At 40.2% G+C, this 26013-nt stretch overlaps 1 protein-coding gene across 2 annotated transcripts in view; it reads right to left on the bottom strand.

Moving 5' to 3' along the window:
• Nucleotides 1-6185: 6185 nt before the first annotated feature.
• The window catches only part of adcy5 (adenylate cyclase 5), an 86836-nt gene continuing 67008 nt past the window's right edge, over nt 6186-26013 (bottom strand). Inside the window, exons 10-22 of one of the 2 annotated variants that reach the window (XM_053626555.1) lie at nt 23425-23447; nt 22510-22669; nt 17342-17439; nt 16210-16297; nt 15327-15443; nt 15079-15243; nt 13923-14098; nt 10867-10887; nt 10455-10584; nt 10084-10347; nt 9793-9997; nt 8848-8972; nt 6186-8748 (exon numbers count right to left, since the gene is read on the bottom strand). In XM_053626555.1, the coding sequence (XP_053482530.1) occupies nt 8620-8748; nt 8848-8972; nt 9793-9997; nt 10084-10347; nt 10455-10584; nt 10867-10887; nt 13923-14098; nt 15079-15243; nt 15327-15443; nt 16210-16297; nt 17342-17439; nt 22510-22669; nt 23425-23447 (1701 nt within the window). In that variant the 3' untranslated portion in view covers nt 6186-8619. The remainder of the gene's footprint in view (nt 8749-8847; nt 8973-9792; nt 9998-10083; nt 10348-10454; nt 10585-10866; nt 10888-13922; nt 14099-15078; nt 15244-15326; nt 15444-16209; nt 16298-17341; nt 17440-22509; nt 22670-23424; nt 23448-26013) is intronic. The other variant, XM_053626557.1, reaches the window with a different exon arrangement.

Here is a 26013-nt window from a genome sequence, read left to right as displayed (position 1 = left end):
CACACAAAAAAAAAAAAAACCCTTCCCCAAAAATTCATACATAGCACAGTCCCCAGAAGACTGAATGGTGAAGATATGAGAGATGTTAGCCTTGCATTTTTGGACTATTGGCATCATTAATCATCAAACAGACTGAATGTAGAGTCAACAGCTCAGGATCCAATAGCAGTTTAGTTATTACTCTGGTTATTCTGTATGTTCACTGGTTTTGCATTTTGTTCCAATTTTTTGAAAATACAAAAACGTCTATAATGATTTTCATAAGGATGCAAATATTAGGCATTAATGTGTGTTTTTGTTAATTGATATATAATTTTTTAAAAAATAAATGGTGTGAATATAGATAATAGATTATACCAGATAGGCAAGACTTTTTAGTTCATGGTACACGTGAAAGGTACCAGTACCACCATGATTCGCGACAACATACAGACCTTATTGTCTTTATTATTATTTGACTAATTCATACAGACACAGACCGCAACTAACAGTCATACATTTCATATACCTTGAGGCTGCTCTTATCAAACATTATTACCCTAAAAGCTCATTCAGACCTGGCGCGTGTCACGAGTATGATGTGTGCGGTTGTCTCGGTAGTCTCTGTGCTGCCTGGAACGTTTTCTGTTTACTGATGGATTCAGCTCTCCTCTGGCTCTTTCATGGCAGAGGAGTGGCCTGCTGATATATAGACTTCTCTTTACCAGCAGAGGCTTTTAGCTCTTTCTCAGCTCCCAGTGGGCACCAGCAAACCAAACCCTGACAACTGAATGAATGCTTCCTGTTATATTTATGTTCCTGTTTGTAGATTGTGCTAAAGAAAAGACAAAGGGGTGACAGATGATGATAAAGGTTAAATACATGTCATTATTATATCAGTCCCAATGTTTTTAAGTCTTGCTGTCCAATAATAGAGATAATAGAGATAATAGAAAATAGAGGTCCCCTCATCCTTGACTCATTTTCATGTATACGTCATAAAAATGTAAACATGGAAAAAACATTCTATTACGCTAGATTTAGAAACGACATCAAGTTGTCAGTACGTTAGGTGCACCTATCTCGTACCTACTCTCGCTGGGCTTTTGTCAGGTATGTTTACATTTACTGACCATAGCCCATGTGTTGCTGTCAGTGTTGGGTAAGATACTCAAAAAAAAAAAAAAAAAGTAATCCACTACCTGTTACTAATTACTACATTACAATTGCAATTTGTTTACATTACTGATTACTGCATGTCAGAAGGAATCAGGTTATTAATTACTTTACTTTCAAAAACTATCAAACCTACAAAAATACACTACAAAGTGAATCTCAGTTCTTTGAGTAATTTTATCGCGCGTTCTCCGATGATTCATTAATGCGTCGAATGAGCCCCAGGCCTCCTCTCTCGACATCAGTGCCTGACTTCACTAATGCTCTTGTGGCTGAATAGACAAGTCCCCACAGCCACACTCCAAAAGTATAACGGTGACTCCAGCATGGTTGTTTCTTGCCATCACCTCGCCGCTGCATTCTCTCCTCTGATGCTTCGTGTAAAGGGTGCTGTATCTGTTCGGTATTGTCTGTTTCCCCTATGAAAAAGTGCACCTATATAGGATAACTTTACTTCATATGTCTGCGACTGTGTATTTTGAATTTTTTTTTAAGTAGTATTTTTTCCCCCAAAATCATTACCACAATATTTACTCATGCCTCCATTGGAGAGATTAAGTTCCTGATCCTGTTCCTGTAATGCCTAACACAGGCTGTGATTCGAGTTCAAATCCAGAGACAGAATCAATGCAAAACACTGATTTTGTGTTCTTGCAACAATTTCTTTATTGATTTGGATGTATGATTGTCTTGAGCTTGTTTGAGGCTTTGGTTAAAAAGAAAAAACAAATAGTGGTACTGTTGATGCTACTAATCTTCAGAGGATCCACTCAACTACTAGCCAGAAAGCAGCCTCAAAGTCTCAATTATCCACAAGCAAATTTTATAGTGAGTGATAGATGCCTTTTTGTTTTTGTTTTTTTTGCCAAACATGCCAGTGGAGCTCTGGCCAAAAATGACATTCTTTTCATTGTCATCTGACCATTAAACAGTTCCTTGCTGCACATCATGCTTGTTGGAGTTCAGGTATTACACGTTCTTTCAAACAGCTTTTTGTTATGGCCGTACTTTCTAGTAGATGCTTATGACTTGAGAAAGCCTTAGATAGTGGTCAGCAACAGAATAATTTATGACTGAAGATGTTGACTCAACTTGCATATTTTTAATCTCATTAACTTTTCATAGTCGAGAAATTCATCAATTGTGCTTGTAGTGTCGGCTTGTATTTAGTTCTGAATTTGTGGAATATTCAGTATTGCGATTAGTTGGCAGGTTGTTGATTTAGATCGCTTGAACATGAAGTAATATAGAAACAGTTTGAGAATTATGCATTGTGGGAGCCTATTTGCAAAACAAATGGAGGACCTGGTAGAGGTCACTGGTAACCTGGTAAGAAAAACAGTAAACATTAAAAGAAAAAGAATCTGGAGCAGTTGGAGCAGGTCTGATATCTGACATGAAATCGTTGCTGATTTTTAATAAAAGTGATCCTAGTTTATGCTTCCATACATATAAACTGCCATTTTTATTTGTTATTATTCTGTATGTTTAGAGGGATAGCAATCCTATATTGTCCGCTTTACTTATATATCAAATTGATTTGATTTAGAAGAGGAAGTGTGCATATAACCATTCATGTTTACAATTTTACTGTAACATTTTGTTTCAGCATAACATGCTACAGTTTGGTAAAATATGCAAGATGAAGCAACATGCCCATTCACAGATTGCTTCAGATTATTATATATTAGACCTTGTGCGCTCTCTCTCTCTCTCTCGTTCTGTAGTAAGATGCTCTTATATTGCTATTAGCAATCCAGTGTGGTTTTCAATCTTCTTGGCTATGATACCACACATAGATTTAGGGTCACACATCTTCTCCCAAAGCTCTGCAGAACATCAGAGCTGTCATGCTTGATTTAGGAACATCCCTCTACCGCCATTTTAAAGGTTTCTTCAGACATATTGAAGTCCAGGCTTTGGCTGGGCCACTTAACTGAATCCACTGACTTGTCCTGAAGCCACTCCTGGATTGACCCGTGTTATCTGAGTCATTGTTGCGTAGAAAGGTGAACATTTGTGCACTCAAACAAATTGTCCTGAGTGTCACTCTTCATCTTTTCCCTGATCCTGACAAGCCTCCTACTCCCAGCTAGTTCTGCCACCCCAATACGCCTTGCATACGTTGACAGACAGATAACTCCTCTACCAATCCACACGCTGAAGCAGATACTTAGTTCACTTCGTTTAATGGACGACTGGAAGTAGGATGAAACTGAAAAGAGAGTACCGTACAATAAATGTATGAAGTACTCAATGTTAAAATCTTAAAGGGCCAGCCACCACCCTTCACACATTTCATGAAAGCTTCCAATAATAACTCTTTATTTGATAGCATATGTACCAAATCAAAAGTGAATAGTTTATGAATTAGTGTGGTTTTCAATACTCGTTTTATCATTTCAATCCTTTTCTATCGCACTCTTTAATCACACGGAGGAGAGGTTATTGTGGAGACGGTTTGTTCGGCATTTTTAGAGAGGACCATTTCCTCCAGAGCAGCGTGACTAATGAGCTTAATGTACCAGGTTTGCTCTCGTCATGCTGACGGAACCAACACACGTGAAACACTGACTGGCACAGCTTGCAGTTCTGCAAATTATAGCCCATTTATACACAAAGGCAAGAAAAACATCAGTGTCCATAAGTGCAAGGACTCCCACGTAATCTTTTTTTTTTTTTTTTGGCCGTTACGTGACTGCTGACAGGCGAACTAATTTCACACTGCTGCTTGAAAACTTTGTAGCCTTTTTTTAGGGAGTCTAAAGGAGCGTACATTACACATGGTACACACTTAGGGTTAGGGTTAGGGTGATGATAAACACTTCAATTCTAGAATCATTAAGGGTTGTTTTGCACAGTCCTCTGAAAACCCTTAAAAGGTTCTCTGTAGACAGAGAGTGTCTTACAATGCAATCCAATTTAGTTAATTTGCTAAATTATTTATTGTCCATTAAAGAATGCCAATAAAAAAAAATGTTTGCCTCGCTCCTCTGGGGTTGTGTGCGTGGAGTTGGCATGTTCTCCCCATGCTTTGGGGGTTTTCTCCAGGTACTCCGGTTTCCTCCCCCAGTCCAAAAACGTGTTGTAGGCTGATTGGCATATCCAAATTGTCCACAGTGTGTGAATGTGTGTGAATGTGCCCTACAATTGGTTGGCGCCCTGTACAGTTCCCTTGGGTAGGCTCCAGGCTCTCCTCATCGACCCTCTGTAGGATAAGTGGTATGGAAAATGGATGGATGGAGGATCACATTTGCTGTGTTTCATCATAATAAATCTCTTGGGAAAACAAGCAGAACTCGACACCACTGACGGATGTTGTTGGATCCCCATCGAGCCTCCACCACTAACAAGTCCAGTGCTTCTTGTTACTAATTTATTAACCACATATACTAAAATAAACTTCAAACAGGGAGCAAGCTTATGAAGAAAAATGATTTCAGGCATTTCACCTTTCTGTGATCTTGACTCTATTTGGATCAATTCTAAAATCTGTCAGTTTATCTGCTAGTTACAATGATAATTTCATATAAATCCTACAAACATTCAAGCACTTGTTGAGCAGATATCATGATAAAGAGAACCCCAGACAGATACACGGACGGACAACGATAATTGCCAGAAAATGGGCCTTGAATTCCTGAATATGGAAGTGTAATTAACATCTCTGTATGACAAACAAGAAGGAAGCTATTGAAGACACGAAGTGTCAGACATTAATATGATCATCCTGTTGGTTAGGATGATAATTCCATATTAATCCCGCAAACATTAAACCACTCATTCTTGAGCTATAGCGCTAACAAGAATCTCAGACGGGTGGGCGGGTGGATGAACAGACACACCCCCCGGAAACTTAATGCCATGAAAATGTGAAAACATGGCCTCGGTTACATCCATTCTTCTCCAATTGTAGAATGCTTACCCAACATCAACTACCCCACATGTAAAACACTACAGACAGGAGTTTGATGACTCCTCAATCTCCATTTCCTTTGTACAATTATTTGTATGTAACTAAAATCTCTCAACGATGTAAAAGCCATGCTTGCTTGGACCAAAAAAACAAACAGTGTTCCCCTTAAGTAGCAAGCCTGGGAATATTTAAATCCCAGTGTCCTGGTCCTTTCATGGTCAGCACAAAGGTGTTTTTCCTCAGTGCAGAAAGACTCTTAAAAGGGTTTATAATGGAAGACCTGACTGTGGTGAATGGTGCAATCATTTTCAAGTCTGGTTTCTTTTTCCCTTTACAAATTGGTATATTTAAGTGTATTTGAAGTAATGTTCTATTTAATCCAATATGCTATTAAATATCTTTGTATGACAAAATAAAGTCCCTGCTGGTCACAGTGAAGACCAGTGTGTCATGATAATCATCACTTTTTCAATTGATCTTACAATCATAAAAACATGTTTGATTTATTAGGCTTATTATATCCATTATATCCACTGTATAAGTTTACTGCTTATATACACTGTATTGTTATGTAATGAAATGAACTGACGGAATGAACCTAAGAAATGGTACTGCTGCCACCCTTTGGATTTTGTATGCAACATCCACATTCGTATGCTAAAATTCTATTTGATCTTTCAAAGGCTTGTGCAGTCCAAAAAGAAAAAAAAAAAAAAAAAAAAAAAAAATGAGCATAAGCACCGATGGCCTAATTTATTTCCAGAATATATAAACATTGAAGTGATTTATTTGAATGTAAAAAAAACAACAAAAGGGGGTATAGTTTTTGTTTTGACATCACAGATAAGGAAAAACAAACCATAAATTAGCTCTGAATTGCAGTTCAGCAATATCCATTATTAAAATGAGCATGTCCTCAAAAGTACAGACAAACAGCCTCAGAACCTCGACATCTGAGAAAGAGATGATGTTATACATCGTATAATTCACCATAATCGTCATGCCTGTTTAACCCTCCTATTATGTTGTAGGTCAAATTGACCCGTTTTAGTTTTAGGAACTTTTAGGGGAAAAATTAAAAGCATGGAAACATGGAAGCATTAGAAATAGAACATCTTTCTTTCTTTTTTTTAAAGTTCTCCCTTCATTATTAATTTTATCCTCCAAAAACACTCCCGCCCAGCTCCTCCATCACCCTATTCAACCTCAGTAACTTTACAGTACAGGAATGGAAAATGCAAATATTACAGCAACTATAGGAATCCCCATGCAAGAACAGATTATTTGCACATGTGACAATAAGATGGCAGGGAGAGGTAAAAGGATTGAGGCACATTCTCCTTCTGACATAAATCCATCGAGTCTGTCCGTCTCTCCCACAAATGCATGCACACAAACATAGCGACTAACAGTGACATGTTGCCACACTCACAGAGATGATTACATTTGTTCATAGTTGTTCACATATTCTTCTAATAAAAGTTTTTGTGGTTATGAATTATTAAAGATAACTAATCTTTGATGGGTCCAATAAAAAAAAAAAAAGTCATATCATGGCGTTGTGAAAAAAAAAAAAATATTAAAAATAGAATCTATTGAAATGAAGTTACACTATATGACAATTTTTTGGTCAACAGATGTAATTCGGGACGATCTGACCTGGAAACTGAACATAACAGGAGGGTTAACCGAGCTGAACCTGCGTTCACCAGGATCCGACAGCCTCCAACACGTTAAACATTAAAATAAAACAGAAAATATCAAAACATACAATGTTGACATCACTGTAGCTTCTCTTTTTTTGGGTGTTCACAAAGTGACAGTAAATATATGGCACTGCATTTTTTCCCCTGCAAAGAGAAATTAATATTTGATGCCCCACACAGTAGTGACTCAAGTTGTGACTCGATGTCCAAAAAAAAAAAAAAATTCTATTCCCAAACAGTTTACCGTTCTTCCAGGTGAAAACCTGAGAGTGCACATGCTGTAACAGACAATTCATAAAGACTGATATCAACTAGCATCCTCACTCGATTTCTTCATTAAAAGATATCAAATTGGATAAATTTGGCAAGTATTTACCTGTACTTGGCAAAAACACACTGAAGAACCCTTCCAGCTGAAATAAATAAAACACATGCCTAAAGGACTCCTGATGAGCATGGTACTGATGTTTAGTTCTGTACATATGAAGGCCTCACTGGAGAAATTGAACATTCATTGGGTCGTACCATCTGATTGAGCTGGGAGGGGGAAGCAGTGTATGACACATTAAGAAAGGCAGAGGTGCAGTGCAAGAATGGCCAAAGAGGTGTGGGGCATCAACTACATCCCCACTTAATACATAAACTCTTACTATAGAGTGCAAGGTCTGATCTGTACTGCTTTAACAACGTTTCATTAACTTAAATCAGTGTTGGCTGTGGGAAACTCCTGCGATTTTTCTACTGTGAAACACACTGTAGGATAAAAAGACTCTCGTTCTCGCTCACTCTTTTTTTTTGTTTGTTTGTTTTTAAAGAATTTGTTGTGAACCTGCTTCAATGCAAAAGGAGAGTAAAGGTGAAAGAAAATGAACTTCCCCATTAAAATATACATGATTGTTGCAATTTTCTTTAGATATATACATCTGAATACACACCTCTTTTTTTTTGTTTTTATAGACATCGCTCTAATATATTAATGTACAAAATATAGAATCTAAAATAGCTTTGATAAGGTTTGGTTTTTTGAGACAAAATACAAAATCTCAAAGATACAAAATAAACGCAGGTTTTGACCGTTATTTCTATCCTCCGGAGTGTCTTCAGTTCAGTAAGTGGGTGTGCATTTTCTTCTGTGAAAAACACTTTTCTGTCTACATTTGTGTGTGTGTGTGTGTGTCTATGTGTGTGTGTGTTGGGGTCAACACACACCCAAAACAGAGCAGTCTCATTCTGAAGTAGCGAGACACAGAATACTGTCAGTTCTCCTTACTGGTATCCACCACAGTCCACCAGCGCTGGCCAAGAGACGGGTGTGTAATATGCTGTTGCTGCGCCAGCATGTTTAAGCGTGTGAGGATCCGGAGGATCAGTGTGTGAGGATCAGGAGACTTGTGAGAACATAGATTGCTTCCCAAAGATCATAGATGCATCATATACACATAAAAACATCTGCCTACTTTCCAAATTCAGTGACGTCAGACAGTTTTGTCATTTCGAGGACGGCCTCTAGTCAGGGTCCGAGCATTCACCCTCTCCCACAAGGAGAAAAGTCTGAACAGGTGAACCGCCTTGCGTTTCTGAGATTCCTTTGCTTTTCTTTGGTCTCTTCTAGTGATGATATTTCGGTGGATGTGAACAGACTTGACCTTCAACCCATGAGGATTTCCTCTATTTAGGCTTTAATATGTGGAAAGGTCAAAATGCTCCATGAGCCATCTTTCAACGATTCCTCTGTCTCTATAGACAGAGCAAAGACACCCTGATGCTCAGCATCTTGCTTTCTATTAACACGTCAAGCTACTTCATGTCTTTAGTGTCATGGCTGTAAGAGACAGGTTTCTGTTAACTGCTGCTCGGGCCACCATTCAGGAAATAAGTCATCATTTCTCCCTTGCCTTTGACTTTGACAACTCCTCTGCATTCCAGTGAGTAGTTATAGGAATGGAGGACCTGGTAGAGGTCACTGGTAACCTGGTAAGAAAAAGAGTAAACGTTAAAAGAGAAAATAATCTGGAGCAGGTCAGACAGGCCAAAGGAGAGTTCCTACTGGGAGAAATGTAAGCATCTGACCTGTATTCTTTCAGGAACTCCCGTGCTGTCCATGCGACTGGCTACGTTCACGGTGTTGCCCCAGATGTCATACTGGGGTTTACGAGCCCCTATTACTCCAGCCACTACTGGACCCATGTTAAGACCTACATGCAGCACACATTAAATCAAAGTATTAAATATAATTCTGTAACCTTTCATTAGGTAAATGAAAACAAATAATCATTCATTCTTTCATTCATCTTCAGTAGATGTTTTGTCCTGGTCAGGGTCACGGTGGATCTGGAGCCTATCCCAGAAACACTGGGCATAAGGCGGGAATACAGCCTGGATAGAATGCCAGTTCATCACAGGACACACACACACACTTATCCATTATCAATTTAGAGTAGCCAGTACACAATGTTTTAGGAGATGGGAGGAAACCCATGTACACACGGCGAAACTACAGACAGACAGACAGACAGACAGACAGTAACCCGAGCTCAGGATCAAACCATAATCATGCCCATAAAATCGACATATTTAGCTACTCCTGATGCTTCAACTTTGAACTGTGCAATCATCTAGGGCAGGGGTGTCCAACCTGGGGCGGCTGTGGCTCAGGTAGTAGAGCACTGATCGTAGGGTTGATGATGATAATGAGTCTTTATTGGTCACAGCACACTGAAATGATTTTTTCTTCGCATACCCGAGCATGTCAGGATGTTGATTCCCGGCCCACACGACTCCACATGCCGAAGTGTCCTTGGCGGTGTGGGTGCAGGTTTTCATTCCAACCTAGCAGGAACACACCTGATTCCACCTGTTTAATGAGTTGATCTTAGCTTTGAATAGACTCAGGTGTGGCTTCTGCTTGGTTGGAATGAAAACCTGCACTACACACCGGCCCTTTGCGGATAAGACTGGACAGCCCTGGACTAGGGTATAATGCAAAGCTAAGTTCAACTTCCAACCAGTCCTTACCAATCTTCATTTTGAAGTTATTGAAGGAGTGCTCGTTGATGTACTTCATCTGGTCCATGAGACGCATGGCGTAGTCAGCCAGAGCACGAATGTGTGAGCGGCCGACCTTATCGTAGGTGGAGTCGTTCAGGCCAGATGCGGCCATATACGTGCTTCCGATAGTCTTGATTTTCTCCAGCTGACGAAACTGATCCTCACTGATGATCTGAGAAAGACAGCAGGAAATGTTCCCAGGTCAAGAAATTTGCGCAGGGGCAAATGGGACAATAGGCACAGATCCAGATGCTTTACCTCATCGAAGTCAGCGATGATCTCGTTGAGAAGCCTCAGACACTCTACGCCCTCGTTGTTGGCCTCCAGCTCGACGTAGAACTCGGAGAAATTGCTGATAGAGGCGAACATGACGGCCACGCACTCGCATGACTGGTAGTAGAGCTCGTCATTTCTTCGCTCCCGAGCCAGGAAATGAGCAGCCACATCTTTAGGGAGGATGTTGTGTAGGAGACGCCGATTGTACGCCTGAAGCTCCTCCATTTCTTCTTTTTCCTCTGTGGCCTGAGGAGACACAGAGAAACAGGCCACTAGCAAAGTGACATACATTGCTCTCATGAAACCCCGAACAGGAATAAACACAATTCTAGATTCTCCAGCTGGAAACGCACCTGTAACTTCCATAGGAAGTCCAGCCTGGCAGTGGATTCCACTTGCTGAGCATGTAAGTAGAGAGCCAGTACAAAAACGGTGATGACCACTGGCGTCATGATCTTCAGGGGCACCCTGTCTGTCCCGCAGCTGTGCCAATACAAACACGAGGAGGTCTCAAACCTTCTGAATCTTACTCCTGGTCTAACAAGTAAACACTTTCAATTTGAACACACTAAGGGAGACAGGACAGAGGAGAGCTGCTTGAGCTCAGCTTGATACCATCTCAGTTCTACACGTACAAACGTTACGATGATACTGTGTGCTTGTGTAGTGATAGTGATCATTATGGCAAAACAATCAAAGTAACATGCTGGGGTTCAAATGGATTTAATTCACCTCAGTGAATCCATTTACCAGATAAAATCTTACCTTGTTCCACTGACGTTCTGACTGTGAATACAAAACAAAAAGGAAATGAATCAGATGGGTAGAGCGGAACAACTACCACATTATCTTCCAGACCGAAGTCGTAAAAGCAATTCCAAGCCAAATCTGAGAATATCCACGAGAGGACGTTTATTCTTTCATTAGCGAACGCATCGAAATGCCTTCGAAGCATCTAGAGCAATCTATTCGTCTATTTAGATCACTGAATGAAGCCATCGTACTGGAAAAGAAACATTTATTGCTAACGGTCACTTAATCTGTCAATTACTACTGGATAATTATGATAAAAAGGATTGTTGTGATTATGATGAGTAATGCTCTAAACACTGATTAACAGCAGCACTGCATCCTGTGATTTTCCACTTTGCACGATCCCCTGTGGTTTGCCTGCATATTCGATTCAATGAAATTTTATTTGTATAGCGCGTTTAACAATGAACATTGTCTCAAAGCAGCTTTACAGAGATATATAAACACAGGATACAGATTTTAAGTGTGACAGATTTTAAGTGTGAACTTAACATACGGGGTCACTTTGCTGCCAGAAACTGAAAGGCTCTATGTGCAGGCTTGAGTCTGCTTTGACTCAGATTTCTTATACAAAATGCATGTCCATATGCTAATCTAATGATAATGAGTCTTTATCAGGCACGTATACATTACAGAAAAGTGAAATTCTTTTCTTCACATATCCCAGGATGTCAGAAAGTTGGGGTCAGAGTGCAGGGTCAGCCATGATACAGCGCCCCTGGAGCAGAGAGGGTTAAGGGCCTTGCTCAAGGGCCCAACAGTGGCAGCTTGGCAATGCTAGGGCTTGAATCCCCGACCTTCTGATCAGTAACCCACAGCCTTAACTACCAAGCCACCACTACCACTGGATTTGCTTTCTTCATACACACATTGTGATGAACACACACACAAAATTATAATGCTCTCGCAGGAATTTGCTTGTCACTCAAATTCATCCTGCTCGCTCACGAACCTTTTTCAAATTTAGTATGGGTTATCCATTTTGTATGAGGATCTTACCCGTCTACTACATTCCTTATCAGGTTTCGTACAGATTCTTCATAATGAAATTTCAGGACATTCAGGCTTTTTTATTTTTATTTTCAAGGACTATACAAGAGGTGTCCATCCATCCATCCATCCATCTTCTGTACTGCTTATCCTACACAAGGTCCCAGGGAACCTGGAGCCTATCCAAGGGGACTCAGGGCACGAGGTGGGTCACACCCTCGATAGGGTGCCAACCCATCACACACACACCCAGTCACACACTACGGACAATTTAGAGACGCCAATCAGAGAACAGGCAAGCTCCGCACACACAGGGTGGCGTTAGGAATCGAACCCCCAACCCTGGAGGTGTTAGGCAAACGTAATAAATCACTACGCCACCGTGCTCACCACAAGAGATGTCATTCAAACATATTCTTTAATTTTTCTTTTTAACTTAAAATAATGAAAATAATAAAATTTCAGACAACGGAACGAGTGTGAAACAGTGACTGAAACCCGGCGCGTTAGGAGACTACATGTTCACCAGCAGTCACTTCCAAGCTTCTGCTCTGCACTGCACAAAATCACAAAATCACCATACACAGAAGTCAACAGCTAAGCTATGATTCTGGCTATATTTACATGTACACTGATCACTCAGAGAAAATTGCAGGGGATTGAATGTGCTGCTCCTTTCTGCCACTCACTGAACAGAGTAGCTGCAGAGAGAGAGAGAGAGAGAGAGAGGGGTGTACCTGCAGCGGGAAAGCAGGACCTCATGCTTGCTGGGCAGTACTGACTACTCTCTTCTATGGGAAGTTGGGAAGTTGGGAAGTTGGCAAGGTTTGCCCCCCCCCCCCCCCCCCAAAAAATAAATAAATAAATAAATAAATAAACAAACAAACAAATCGATGGGTTTGTTTGTTCTCCCTGTGCTGCGGGGGTTTCCTCCGGGTACTCCGGTTTCCTCCCCCAGTCCAAAGACATGCATGATAGGCTGATTGGCATGTCCAAATTGTCTGTAGTGTATGAATGGGTGTGTGAATGCGTGTGTGAGTGTGTCCTGCGATGGATTGGCACCCTGTCCAGGGTGTACCCCACCTTGTGCCCAATGCTTCCTGGGATAGGCTCCAGGTTTCCCCGTGACCCTGAAGGAAGCATAAGCGGTATAGAAAATGGATGGATGGATGGATAGATTTGTTGCTAAGTGCTTTTTTTTGAAAGTAAAAACCACAAAAAAAGTCGCTAAAGGGGTCTGAGAAGTGGACCGGAGTGGTGTCTGTTGCAATGAGTGAGTGAATAGTGGGAGGAGGAGGGGCTGCAGCAGAGTGTCATATTTTGAGTGAAAGGATGTATTCATAAACAGTTTTTTGCGATTTCGTATTTTTGGACTTTTTAGAATTCAAGCACTTTTTAAGCACCACTAAATAAAAAAAATGCCTACTTTCAAGGTTTTCCAGTACTTAAATTTCAAAAAGCCAAATTCAAGCACCTTGTACGAACCCTGCCTTATGATTTAAAAAGCATGACTTCGGGAACATTAATTTTATAAGCAGTTTAGTACGACTACTGCTGCTTCAGAATGATGTAATGCTACCCAGACCTCTGCCTAAGCCATATAGACTCAATGATGCAATAAAGCTACTTTAACAACAATTATTTTTTTAATCCCTTACATATTTTATACGTAGCCAATAAAGCATCAGACTATAAAGCACTTCTCTTTTGTTTTCCCGATTAACGTGAATGAATAAGAACATAGTATAGAAGAACAGAAAGAATCCTAGTGTGCTCTCAACATCTGGCAGTAAAATAACTTCACGGATGAAAGCTCATAAAACACTCCACTGAGATAACTGGACTGAAAACATCTTAATAAATCAGGATTATGGAAGGTATCAATTGTGGTATAGTTCCCAATTAACTAATTGCACGGGCCACAATTGAATTTCCAAACAATATGTGATTGGGATCAGTGTCTGCAGTGTGTTGTCTGTGTGTGTAAAGAGGCAACACACAATTACAGAGTCACTCACATGGCGTTGGCCATCACCAGCAGGTCCACGTTGTCGAACAGGTTGACCTCGGGTACCTCCATGATAAGGACATACAGAATCTCAATGAAGAGCATGAGGAAGAGCTTCCCAATGCTGCTGACTTGCAGGAATACAGAGCATGCCAGAAGGCTGAGCAGTACACATGACGAGAAATACTGAGGAAGCAGAAGGGTTGGGAAAAACACAAACACACCAGTTTAGTATAGTCCGAGTCATTGGGTCCGTTCCATTCACACCTTTGTATAAACACTTCAGCATGTCCACTAGATTCATATAAACATACCAAGCACTGGTTAAAGAGCTATTAACTCAGGACATATTTTCACATATTTAAATCTACAGTTACAATTGATCCAGGTATTAAATGGCACAGTCAGTACGTTTACATGGACAACAATAATCCGATATTAACAAGATTAAGACGATACTCTGATTAAGAAACCATCATGTAAACAGCGATTATTGATGACCTTAATCCGACTAAAGTCATACTCGAAGTAAACACAAATCGAATTAAGACATGTGGAGAATTCCTGCTTTAGTCGCATTATCGATGTGTATTACAGACATGTACAAACCTTAATCACACTATTAATGTCATGTGGGAGTTTTCACTGCATTTTGCGACAGGACACGTACACACACGGCAAACAAGAGAGCACGGCTTCGTCCGAAACCGCGTACTTACCTACTATATAGTAGGTTAAATACATGTATTTCAGCTACTATATAGATGGTAAGTACGCGGTTTGGGACGCAGCCCACGGCTTCAAGCAGTCGTCTATTTGCACGTACAGCATGACAAATAATTAACTGCACTTGAAGCGTTCGTAAAATTAAAAATCAAACACTCAAAACTGTATACGGTACCATAACGAAGACGAACTGTATGTCGATACGTGAAATTCTGGAGGGAACGTCGGATGGCGTGGCACGAGGACGTAATGACGTGTGCCGTTAATCGATCTATGTTCTATAACATGTAAAACAGGAACATGAAAGGAATATTCTAAAAGCGACTCATGTAAACACCTTAATCACAATATTGTCTTATTCAGAATAAGGTCAATACTTAGATTACTGCTGTCCGTGTAAACGTAGTCACTGTGGGAAGTGTTTAGAGAACCATGTTCACCTCAGGGAAGTTGCAGGTGGGTAAGGAGCTGTGGCAGAGGTGCTTCTGGGACGACAGCGAGTAGTTAAAGGCAGAGCTGCGCACATGGCAGGCGTTCACACTGCTCCGGTTGATATTAAACTCTTGGCTCAAACACAACTTCAGATCATCTGTGCTGCAGGTGAACTGGAGGGAACAAATGCACATCTCTAAGGTCCAGCTTCCCATTAAAGACCTGTTCGTTATTTACTTCCTGTTGGCATACTCACAATGTTTATGAAGGCAGAGAGAAAGACTAGCACAATGGTAATGACGCCCACCAGAGTGCTGTTGAGTCTGGACTGGACAATCTTTTTGGACAGGTGCTGCAGGGGCACTGGGAAAAGCTGCCCAAGAGAAGAGAGGTGTCAGGAGTGTGTCACAGATTTATTGACATTTAATTTCCGCATGTGAAAGCAATGTGAATTAAAATATTCACTACGCTCTCATAAAAAATATTAACAGCTCGGCTAAGGTGAATTATGATCCAATTATCATACATATTAATGCATTTTATTCTTATTAAATCTTGATATTGTATTATCGAACGTGCTCGTTCTTCTTTCACAGCATTAGTCTTCTTATCAAATTAAATGAAGTCCGAGCAGCAATTGTGTGGGGGCAGCAAACGCTCTGAAATAAGCCAATCATTTTCTGAAAGACATTTTAGATTTACAAGCTCACCAAAAGGTCAAGCTAATTCTCTAGGTGAAAGAACGCAGGCACTCGGCTGACATCACCCTGGGACAGCGAGCATGAATACGTGCCAGGGCCGCTTATGTATTTGTCTGACACATGGTCCCTCTGCACCAGCTCAGAGGCAACACCAGCGATGAAAAGATCCCATCCACATGGGTCGTTTATCTTAGCAAATGTTTGTCTAACACATCGTGCTGTGGGTTAGCTTTCGATAAAGCCTGGCCAACAGTGTCACGGATAGTCTGCGACGGTGGATCGAGTCTTTGCTGTGGTTCTACTGTGTCACGGTGTGTCGTCGTGTGAAATCGTTTTGTACTAAGCGGATTTATTTATCTACGTCTGGAAGTGAATTCATAAACTGCTTATAAAATGCTTTAATGATGTGGAGGAGAGCTGCCAAAAGAGGACACTTACCCCAAAACAGGAGTAAATGACTGAAACGAACATAACGACCATGAGAACGATGAAACATGACATGTAGAATCCGATCATCAGGTTGGAGCTGAGGAAAAGACGAAATAAATATTATAAGCAAAGAGAGAGTAAACGGAAACAAAAACGATACAACACCGAAAGCCTAAAACATGAGGAAGTGGATCAAACAAACTTATGGGGCCATTTATTGATCAGTAAACAGTTGAAATGCGCTGGTGCCAAACAGGTGGTGGCGAATTAATTGGAGAAGAGATCAGATAATGCACATAATGCAAACATAAATAAGAACTGCAGGATTGGGCAACTGTTTTGAGAATTGATTTACTTCAACAAAAAAAACCTTTCACTCGATCCAAGTGCAACTAATCTGTGATGCAGTAACACGTCTAATGAAACCGACCTCGTGTTAAAATAGCATGATTCATTCATTGAAAAAAGCAAAGGTGTTGAGGACACGGCACGCTTGAGCTGTTCCTGATATCTAGCTTCTTTTTTTAAATTTATTTATTTATTTATTTTAAGTAAGATAACTAAGAAATGAATGTTAAGTTAATGTTAAGCCCATACTGTACTGCCTGGGTGAATAAAGAAATGTTCAACATAACCTCGCATGTGCTCTCTTTTTGTATTTTAAATGAATGATCTTTACATTACAAACTACAAATCAATGACTCGGTCTCGTCTTAACAAGCACCGTCATTGTGTCCTAACAAAAATAAATAAATAAAAAAAAAAAAAAAAAAAAGGGACCATTTACAAATGGAACAAGTTCTACAAAAATCCCTGAGGCAAGGTGAGAGAGTTCATCTGAATTGTTTGGTGCTAAGCTTTTGGTTGTACACCATGTTTTAGTGTTAAAGCGACATCAATTTTACACCTGACGTCCCTGGCGTTTAACATGATTTGTTTATACAATGAAGGACAAACCCTCATCTGTGCTTTCCTCTGGAATTCTATTACGTCTCTCAAAACAGCAGCCCTCTTTTCCTAGCACAGAGTTTATGGTTATAGTAAAATTTACTGCTGCAGATGCTCAGATGTTATCCATTGCAGCACAGCTAATTAGTTATTACCGTGTGCATAAAAGTAAAGCATGATAGTCTGTACTTACGGTGGTACGACTACAAGCTGGATGAAGCAGATGAACAAGAAGACAAGAGTGGCACAGGCTACATATGCTCCGAAACGGGAATCCACCTGCTTCGAATACTTAAGAGTGAGATTTTGAGAAGGAAAGGAGAGAGAGAGAGAGAGAGAGAGAGAGACTTTATTTTTACTCATACGTGAACGATCCATAGAAACTAAGGCATAGAAATGATCTAAAGCAGTTCAGTAAACGCAGGAGATGGAGGAAACACAAGGTTAGGAACGGTATCAAGTTCCAGGATACACGTAATAAATGTGGAATATCTCAAATAATACAAACAATATAGGAAGACTTGTTCGCTGGGTTGAAAGCACATCCTATCGATTTGAACTAAATGAATTTGGTTTCCAAAGAGGAATGAGTGTTAAATAGCAAGGAGGTGGTTATCTTAAATTCAGAGCCTTGTCTGAAACACGAGCAGCGGAAGAAAACGAAAAGCAGTCTGTTTTAACACCTAGTTTGGCACGACAATCTCTTATCTAAGGCAGAAAGGACTTGTTTATTACTAAAATAGGAGGTAATTGCAGCCTGAGGATGTGAATGTGTTATGTTCACCCTCTGTCACCTTTTAGTCTCCAGAAAAGAAAGGAAAGAAAATTGACTTTCATGATAAAAAGGGAACAAAAGGTAATAGAGGGTGATGCATTATGCAACCCTTCCTCGTGATGATGTAGGTATCCGAACGTCACTAGATCAGTCGTGACTGATTTGAAGCACATGGTTATTCAGTTGTGACCACGGCTTTGGGTGCGATGCTATAAATTCTCTTCAAATAATGCTTATGCTTTGCTTATGTTTCACTGTTTGACTCATTCTGAACTCAGGGAACATGGAGTTCATTTTTTGCCGTAGTTCAAAACAGCATGGACTCCATGGTCATGCCAGCCCATACAGTAGATCATTTGTAGTTAACATGCTGCTGTTTTAGTTGGGTGCAAGTCAACTTTTTTTGTTTTTAGGTCATAAATTAATGTTCTTGACTGAAAGGAGCGAAATGACACAAAGGGGGTGTGACACTCAAAATCCGCTGGCACTATGGGATATTCAAAACATACACAGTAAAATTCCTAGTGTTGAATTAACACCCACAGTGTTCTGTATTTGTAGACTATATAAACACAGTATATGTAGACTATATAAACACTGAAGAGTGGAAATTCAACCCTCTGGGTGTTAAATCAACACTGGGGATTTTGCTGTGTAGACTATATGGCCAGAGGTTTGTGGACACCTGTCCATCACACCCATACTTGATTTTTAAACATCCCATTCCAGATTTAGTTCCCCTTTGCTGTTATAATATCCTCCAGTCTTCTGGGAAGGATTGCCACTAGATTTTGGATTGTGGATGTGGGGAGATGTCCATTCAGCCACAAGGGAATTAATGAGGTCAGGCATTGATATCGAGTAAGGAGGCCTCGGGCACAGTTGGCATTGCAGTTCATCCCAAAGGTGTTCAATGGGGTTGAGGTCAGGAAACTCGAGCTCTTCCATTACAACCTTGGCAAATCGTGTTTTCATGGACCTTGCTTTGTGCACAGGGGCACTGTCATGCTGGAGCATGTTTGGGACCCTTAGTTCTAATTCTACAAGCCAGGCTTAAGGAGGAATGGAATACATGTAACGGCGTTATGTAATCAGGATACAAAAAACTGGTAACTGTAATCCGTTACGGTTACATCAAAAAACAGATACATTTAATAAGAAAATGGGAGCACTATCAGGATTACAATTTTTTTTTTCCCATTTAAAACCAAAGAAATGAAATGTTTTGATTTAAAAATTTGCATGTAAAGTCTTTTTAATTGCGTGTTCTGTGAGGAGTAGCCCGTCACATAATTTATTGTGTCGACGCAATAAAATGACACGCTTTGCACGAAAGTTTCAGTGCGGCTGGGGGGGGGGGGTGTTTGGGATAGCTGTTTCACTGAGTTCAAATTCATCCAGAGTGCCAAAATATGCACGGGGAAAGCGAGGATGAGCTTTCCGCTCCAACATGTCAAAACGAAAAATGTCAGACTTTTTCAAACAATCCTCAGAGCACCAATACTGATGGCACACCTGATGATAAAAAAAAAAAGCAAGCTCCAGTTGTGCCAGCGTGAGAGATGGAGAGAAAATGACAGACACAGAGGACCATCTTTCCTTTTCAATCAATGAACGCCTATGTAAAAGTGCAGAAAGCCATTTAAAGACTCAAGATTCAAGAGTTTGCATGACTCAGGTATGAACATCGCACACACAAAATGGTTTGTGACTTTTGTTCCAAAGCGGGCAGAGAAATAGCGGCGAAAACGGATTTCATTACCAGAAAGAACCATTTCAAAAGCATAAAAAAAAATCTCGATCGCAGAGTGCTCCACAAAAACCCCGTTAGCACGAGCAGTGTCTCGTGCATGTGAACTACAAGACAAGTTCAGTTCCCATTTTAAGTGAACTAGGATGAAAATGCTGACGCTGTAAAAGGAGACGTACACACATGACAGGATGACAAAGTAAATGTTTAAAAAATTTTGGACGCAAGTTCATTCTTATGTGGCACTTAAAAAAATAATACATCATTTGCGCCTGTTTTTTTTCTTATAGGAGCCAATGGCTCCTTAATAGATTTTTTTTTTTGGAGCCCTGCTGTTGACATAACACAATATAGACAGCTGCATGATTATAGTTCTGGCTCTCTCTTGCCAGTTGTGACTCACATGAGCAACAAATGTATTTCTTTTCTTAAAACAAATCCAAACATTGAACATGTTTTTAAGCTCTAAATAAAAGTATTTCAGATCATATTGCTTTGCTCTTGACTTTATTTGCATATGTGACCTTGAAGTAATCAAAAAATAATCAGATTACATTACTTTCATATTGCGATACTTGGATTACGCTACTGTTTACATTTTTTGTGAAGTAATTTATAACTCTAACCCTCCCAACTCTGGCTACAGCACACAAAGACATAATGGCAAAAGTTTGGGGAAGAATCCTATATGGGTGTGATGTTCAGATGTCCTCAACCTTTTGGCCATATAGTGTATTTTGGTTCAAAACTAGGCTACATGTGGTGCTACTTTCCGAGACCCCCTCTTAGCAGAGCTTTACTAGTCCAGTAGCATTTCTCACAACTTATGGATGTTCACTGTGGATGGGCGGCTGTGGCTCAGGTTGTAGATCCACTTATCCTATCCACTAATCATAGGGTTGGCGGTTCGATTCCTGGCCCATATGACTCCACATGCTGAAGTGTCCTTGGGCAAGACAGCCTTGAATGGCAGCTTTGTGTGTGAGTGTGTGAATGAGAAACAGTGTAAAGTGCTTTGTAGAACCGCTAAGGTTAAAAAAGCGCTATATAAGTGCAGACCACTATTTATGCAACCCCGCATCAACGTAAATAGGCTGCTTCACACAATTAATATAACAGACTTACTTATTTCATCGTAACAAATAAAAAAAAAAAAAACATACAACTGAGTGGTAGCTATTAAAGGGTCAAGTCACACCAAAAGAATTTCTAATGTGTCTTTGACTCTCATAATAGCTTCTATTTCAGCTGTGAGACTGTAAAAATGCATACCTATCCATCCTATCCATGTTTTTATGCATGTACAAAAATCCTTAGAACTCCATCCAAATCTGTGACAATAAATTTTACTCTATTAAAACAACCAGTGCATTTACATAATTGTCAGGAGTATCAATGGTGTTAGGATATCAGTAGAATTCACAGTCAGTTTTTTGCACACGAGGTCAGATCACATCTCCGGAGCTGTGCCAAACATTCACTTTCTCCCCACATGACATTCATTTGATGCTTTGCATTCCCTGCTCTCAAAAGATGATCTCAAAATAACCATCAGATTATCTAGATAAAGCTCTTGGGCACGGGGCTTTAATCTCCCATGATATGTAGTGATTTGTTATTAACAGATCTGGCAGAGATCGCATTCCCAGAGAAATTCATGTTTCAGCCATATGCTTGTAATGTGTTCAGACATAGACTACATTTACATGGAGAGCAATAATCTAATTGTTGACCTTATTCTGAATAAGACATTTTTACATGTTATAGAACAGAGATCGATTAACGGCACACATCATTATGTCCCCACGCCACGCCGTCCAACGTTCCCTCCGGAATTTCACGTATCGACATACAGTTCATCTTCGTTATGGTACCGTATACAGTTTTGGGTGTTTCATTTTTAATTTTAGCTTCAAGTGCAGTTAATTATTTGTCATGCTGTATGTGCAAATAGACGAGTGCTTGAAGCCGTGGGCTGCGTCCCAAACAGCGTACTTACCTACTATATATTAACCAAAGTGCATGTATAGCTCCTACTATATAGCAGGTAAGTACGCGGTTTCGGACGTAGCCGTGCTCTCTTATTTGCCGTCAAACGGTTGAGCGCTGCCGTGTGTGTACGTGTCCTGTCGCAAAATGCGGTGAAAACTCCCACACGACGTTAATAGTGTGATTAAGGTGTGTACATGTCTGTAATGCACGTCGATAATGCGACTAACACAGGAATACTCCACATGTCTTAATTTGATTTGTGTTCACTTCGAGTAGGACTTTAGTCGGATCAAAGTAATCAATAATCACTGTTTACATGCTAGTTTCTTAATCAGAGTATCATCTTAATCATGTTATTGTTGTCCATGTAAATGTACTGAATGATTAAAAAAAATTTTTTGAAATTTTGAAAAAGTGAGATTCTGGCATTGGAAACTAACCATCAACTATAGTTCACATACTGTTAAACTGCAGTTCTGAATCTCACATATATATAACATCTTGTATTTTATAATGTTTATAGCGGGACACCATGCCGAGGGGTGGGGGATGGGGGATGGGGGGGGTGGGTTTGATGCTCTTTGCATATGGCTACAGTCAGTGGTCATCATTCCTGTCTATTTCTGTCATTTTATTATTGACTTTCTGTACTTTCTCTTTTTACTGCCTTTTTATCTCTACATTCGCTTGATACGCAGACCTATGTATGTATCTATGTATGTAATTATTCAAAACTCAACCCCTTTTTACATTTGCTAATCAAGGAAAGACCGTAAGTAAATATATACTGCACAGTACTCTATGAGATGTAATGTTTAACAGCATCGATGCCTCTGAGCGGTACCTTCTTCTCCAGATCAGGCTCACGGAAGGTCAGCAGGAATTTCTTGACGTGTTCAGAGCGCAGACGGTCAATGCTGCGAGCGTCAATGGCACGGCCCAAAAACTCGTCCACTTCGTCCTCAGGGTTCAGGTTTTCCTGAGTATTTCTGAAAATGAAATGTCTAGATAACACAAGACGAGACCGTTGTTCTACTTTCTGCCTCTCCTGACTCTCGGCTTTCATCTCGACGGTCATCCACAGGCATGCCCCACTACCAGAGCCCTTCAGCCCACCACATGACAACATACAACAGCACTCCAACAAATCACAGATCTCTTAATCATTCATCGCATCATGAAGGCTATTAAGCAAAAATGGTTGTGTCATGCAGGCTGTACATGGCCGTGTTTTATTGCATGTAGGGCTCCAATCATGACAGCAAGACCTGAAGATCTGATATGGTAAAATACACTATACTAAATCAACACTGGACAATGTTTACGATCGTCCAATATATAAGAATTTAGCATTATCTCTTTATGGTATGTTTTTTATATGGATTGGCTTGAGTGTAAACTATTTGATGACTGATAACTGAATCTCGTGCAATTATGAACTGAGTAGCACAATGATTTCATCCACCGATTCAGCAGTAACAGCTTCTCATGCATTACAAGTCTCGACATCCAGCACAAAACAGAAAACATGTCCTCCAGTGCCACCTTGAAAAAACACTGGCTGAAATCTCACCACACCCCAATGCCTGACAGATCTGCACTTTGATTATTATGTTATAACCAGTATTATTATTGTGCTAATAAAGGTGAGTTTGCCCATCAGCTTTTCAAGGTGGCAGTAAAAGCATAACTTGCAGTTTTTTTAACCACAGCAGATGAACCAGAATTAGGCCAGAGGAGGTAAGGATTAATTACTTACTTGTCCTTGGGGTCTTCAAATCCCTAAAGAGGAAAGAATACATCAACAGTGTGAGCTTTATTAATTGTAAATTAGCGCAAAAGAAAAAGAAAAATGGAAACTGTGTAACAGAAAGACAGAGGAACTGATAGTCAATGCACTCATCTGTGCACAACATTGACAACAACAGAACCAGAGGGAACCAATTCAATTCATTTCTCTGGATTTTTAGCACAGATTAGCACAACAGTGACCCCACATGGATGTACATGGCAAAAGTACAAACACAAAAATCTAAAGTAATGAGATTAAAAAAAGACTCGTAAACCATACCAACGCTATTCGACCTTCTGTGAATAAGGCTGCTCATAACCACCTCTTCATAATTAGAACCTCTTCTTTTGTCAACCATTAATTTAATAACTCTGTGCAAAAGTAAACCAGTTTGTCCCTCTGGAGAAAACGTCACTATTGAAGCATATCAAAACATCACAATAATAGAGATGTGGTCTCTTGGTAAACTGTACATCATTCTATTAATATATTATGCACTGGATTGCAAATCAGATTCAACTGTACATGACGGTATCAGTAGATTGTAAAACAAATGTAAATGGAAGCTTATATAAGTAAGTCATTTCGAACACTTGCAGAGCTTTAGTGTTACAATTTTCATTTTTGTCTGGTTTGTGTTCATTTTTTTTCACGTTCCATTTTGTGAAAGGTGGCACAGAACAGTTAAGAAAAGGGGGATGATCCTGTTAATTGGGTATACACACCAGATTTTATACAACTTGCACATTTATTAGGTTATGCATCTGTGTGTGCATTGCTCCACTGTTTCACCTTTCACTAAAACGCAGTTATGAACGCACACACAATGGATGAAATGAAAAGGAATACTCGTTTATAAGCAGATAAGATTTGTGGTGAATTGGTCAGTTCGGACCTAATTAAATGGATAAAGTATGGAAACTACGCGAGTACCATATTACAGTGTGATGTGTTTTATGGGGTCAGTCTAAAGTGTGACACAGATTACTGCACTTTATGGAAAGCCAAACAGTGCATTTAAGAAAATGGCAGATTTTATTGTCACATAAAGAAGTACAATGCAGTGGAAACCTTTTTTTCCCCACATATCCCAGCTTGTAAGGAAGCCAGGGTCAGAGTGCCATGATGCTACACCCTGAGAGCACAGAGGGTTAAGGATCTTACTCACTGCCCCAAAAGTGCAGGCTAGTGATGAGCCATGGGTGATGAGTGTTTTACAGCATTACAGCAGAAATTACAATGGAAAAACTGCCACAATGCTATGTTCAATGGCTAATTTAACAAGTTACCACACCATGTCTAGAGGTAACTAGCACACCTGTATCTTTTTAAGACAACATCTTTTGTAAGGAAAGCTGCTGTTCTAAACCACCGGTTAGTTACACATGTAACAGTGTACAGAAAAAGGAAAATGGTCAGTAGATTAATCAGTTATAAGTACAACTGTACAGCTCTTCTTCCTCATCAATAACCTGGTCTTTAGCCTACATGCATAATGCAGCAAGTTCTCTGTTCCAGCTCCAACAATGACGAGCACATCTCCCCCCCGATCACCTGTCACAAGTCTAATTTATTTTGCATGAGAAAGCGAGCTTATAATAGTGGATGTGGGAAGGATTAGTGAAAGTAAACACTATTATCTGTGGGAGGTCACATTCAAGCACCACGTGAGCGTGCAGTGCTGCTGTAAACATGCATGAGTCACCTCAGCATTAATATAGCACTGTGGGAGGACCTTCGGAAATGCAGAGGGAAAACTCAATATGGTTATGTTGCACTGTTTTTAGATCGGGGGATCCTAAGGGAACACATGCGACTGTTTCACACAAAGAGTGGGTCATGTTTGCTGATCTGCTTTGGGAGTTCTGCTTTGGCGAACGTGTCCGGAAGTGCACTGCAGGGGTGACTGAGTCGAGCTGCCTCCTGCTGTGACTGGCACTGTGCTGTACGGTCATGTTTAAGGAAGACTTCTTTGAGGCAAATTCATATTCCTAAAGTCAAACCTTCTTCTTGGAATGCACACAGAGCTCACTAGAAAAAGGTATCAGCCCAGTCAGAGCCACTTCTACGCACTCTGCATCCACATAGCATTAGCATTTGTGTACAAAAATGAAAGCATGACATCTTTGTAATGGTCAGTAAGTTTTCCTCTGTTTTCTCAGTAACATGACAAGCATCGTCTTTTTGGCTTATTAACTTACCGAGAGAGAGAGAGAGAGAGAGAAAGAGACAGAGAGAGAGAGAAACAACAGAGGCCGCAGTGTGAACAACTGAATTAACAGGAACTACCTAATCTTGCTGTTGTTCCACAATATTAAATGTAGCTAAAAATGGTTTAAAGTATGATGTGACGTTCATAAATAAATAAAACATTGCAATCATGTGCAAACTGCTGAGGAACAAAACACTTCATGGTGTGAAAGCCTTCAGCCATCACAATTTGGCCCTTTTCAAAGTCACGCAGATCCTTACGTTTGCCCATTTTTCCTGCTTCCAACACATCAAGTTCAAGAACTGAGTGTTCACTTGCTGCCTATTATACCTCACCCCTTGGCA

The sequence above is a fragment of the Ictalurus furcatus genome, chromosome 6 (assembly GCF_023375685.1).
Source record: "Ictalurus furcatus strain D&B chromosome 6, Billie_1.0, whole genome shotgun sequence".
Classification (NCBI taxonomy): Eukaryota; Metazoa; Chordata; class Actinopteri; order Siluriformes; family Ictaluridae; genus Ictalurus; species Ictalurus furcatus.
Note: the sequence above shows the minus strand (reverse complement) of the source record. Positions and strands in the feature narration are given on the sequence as shown.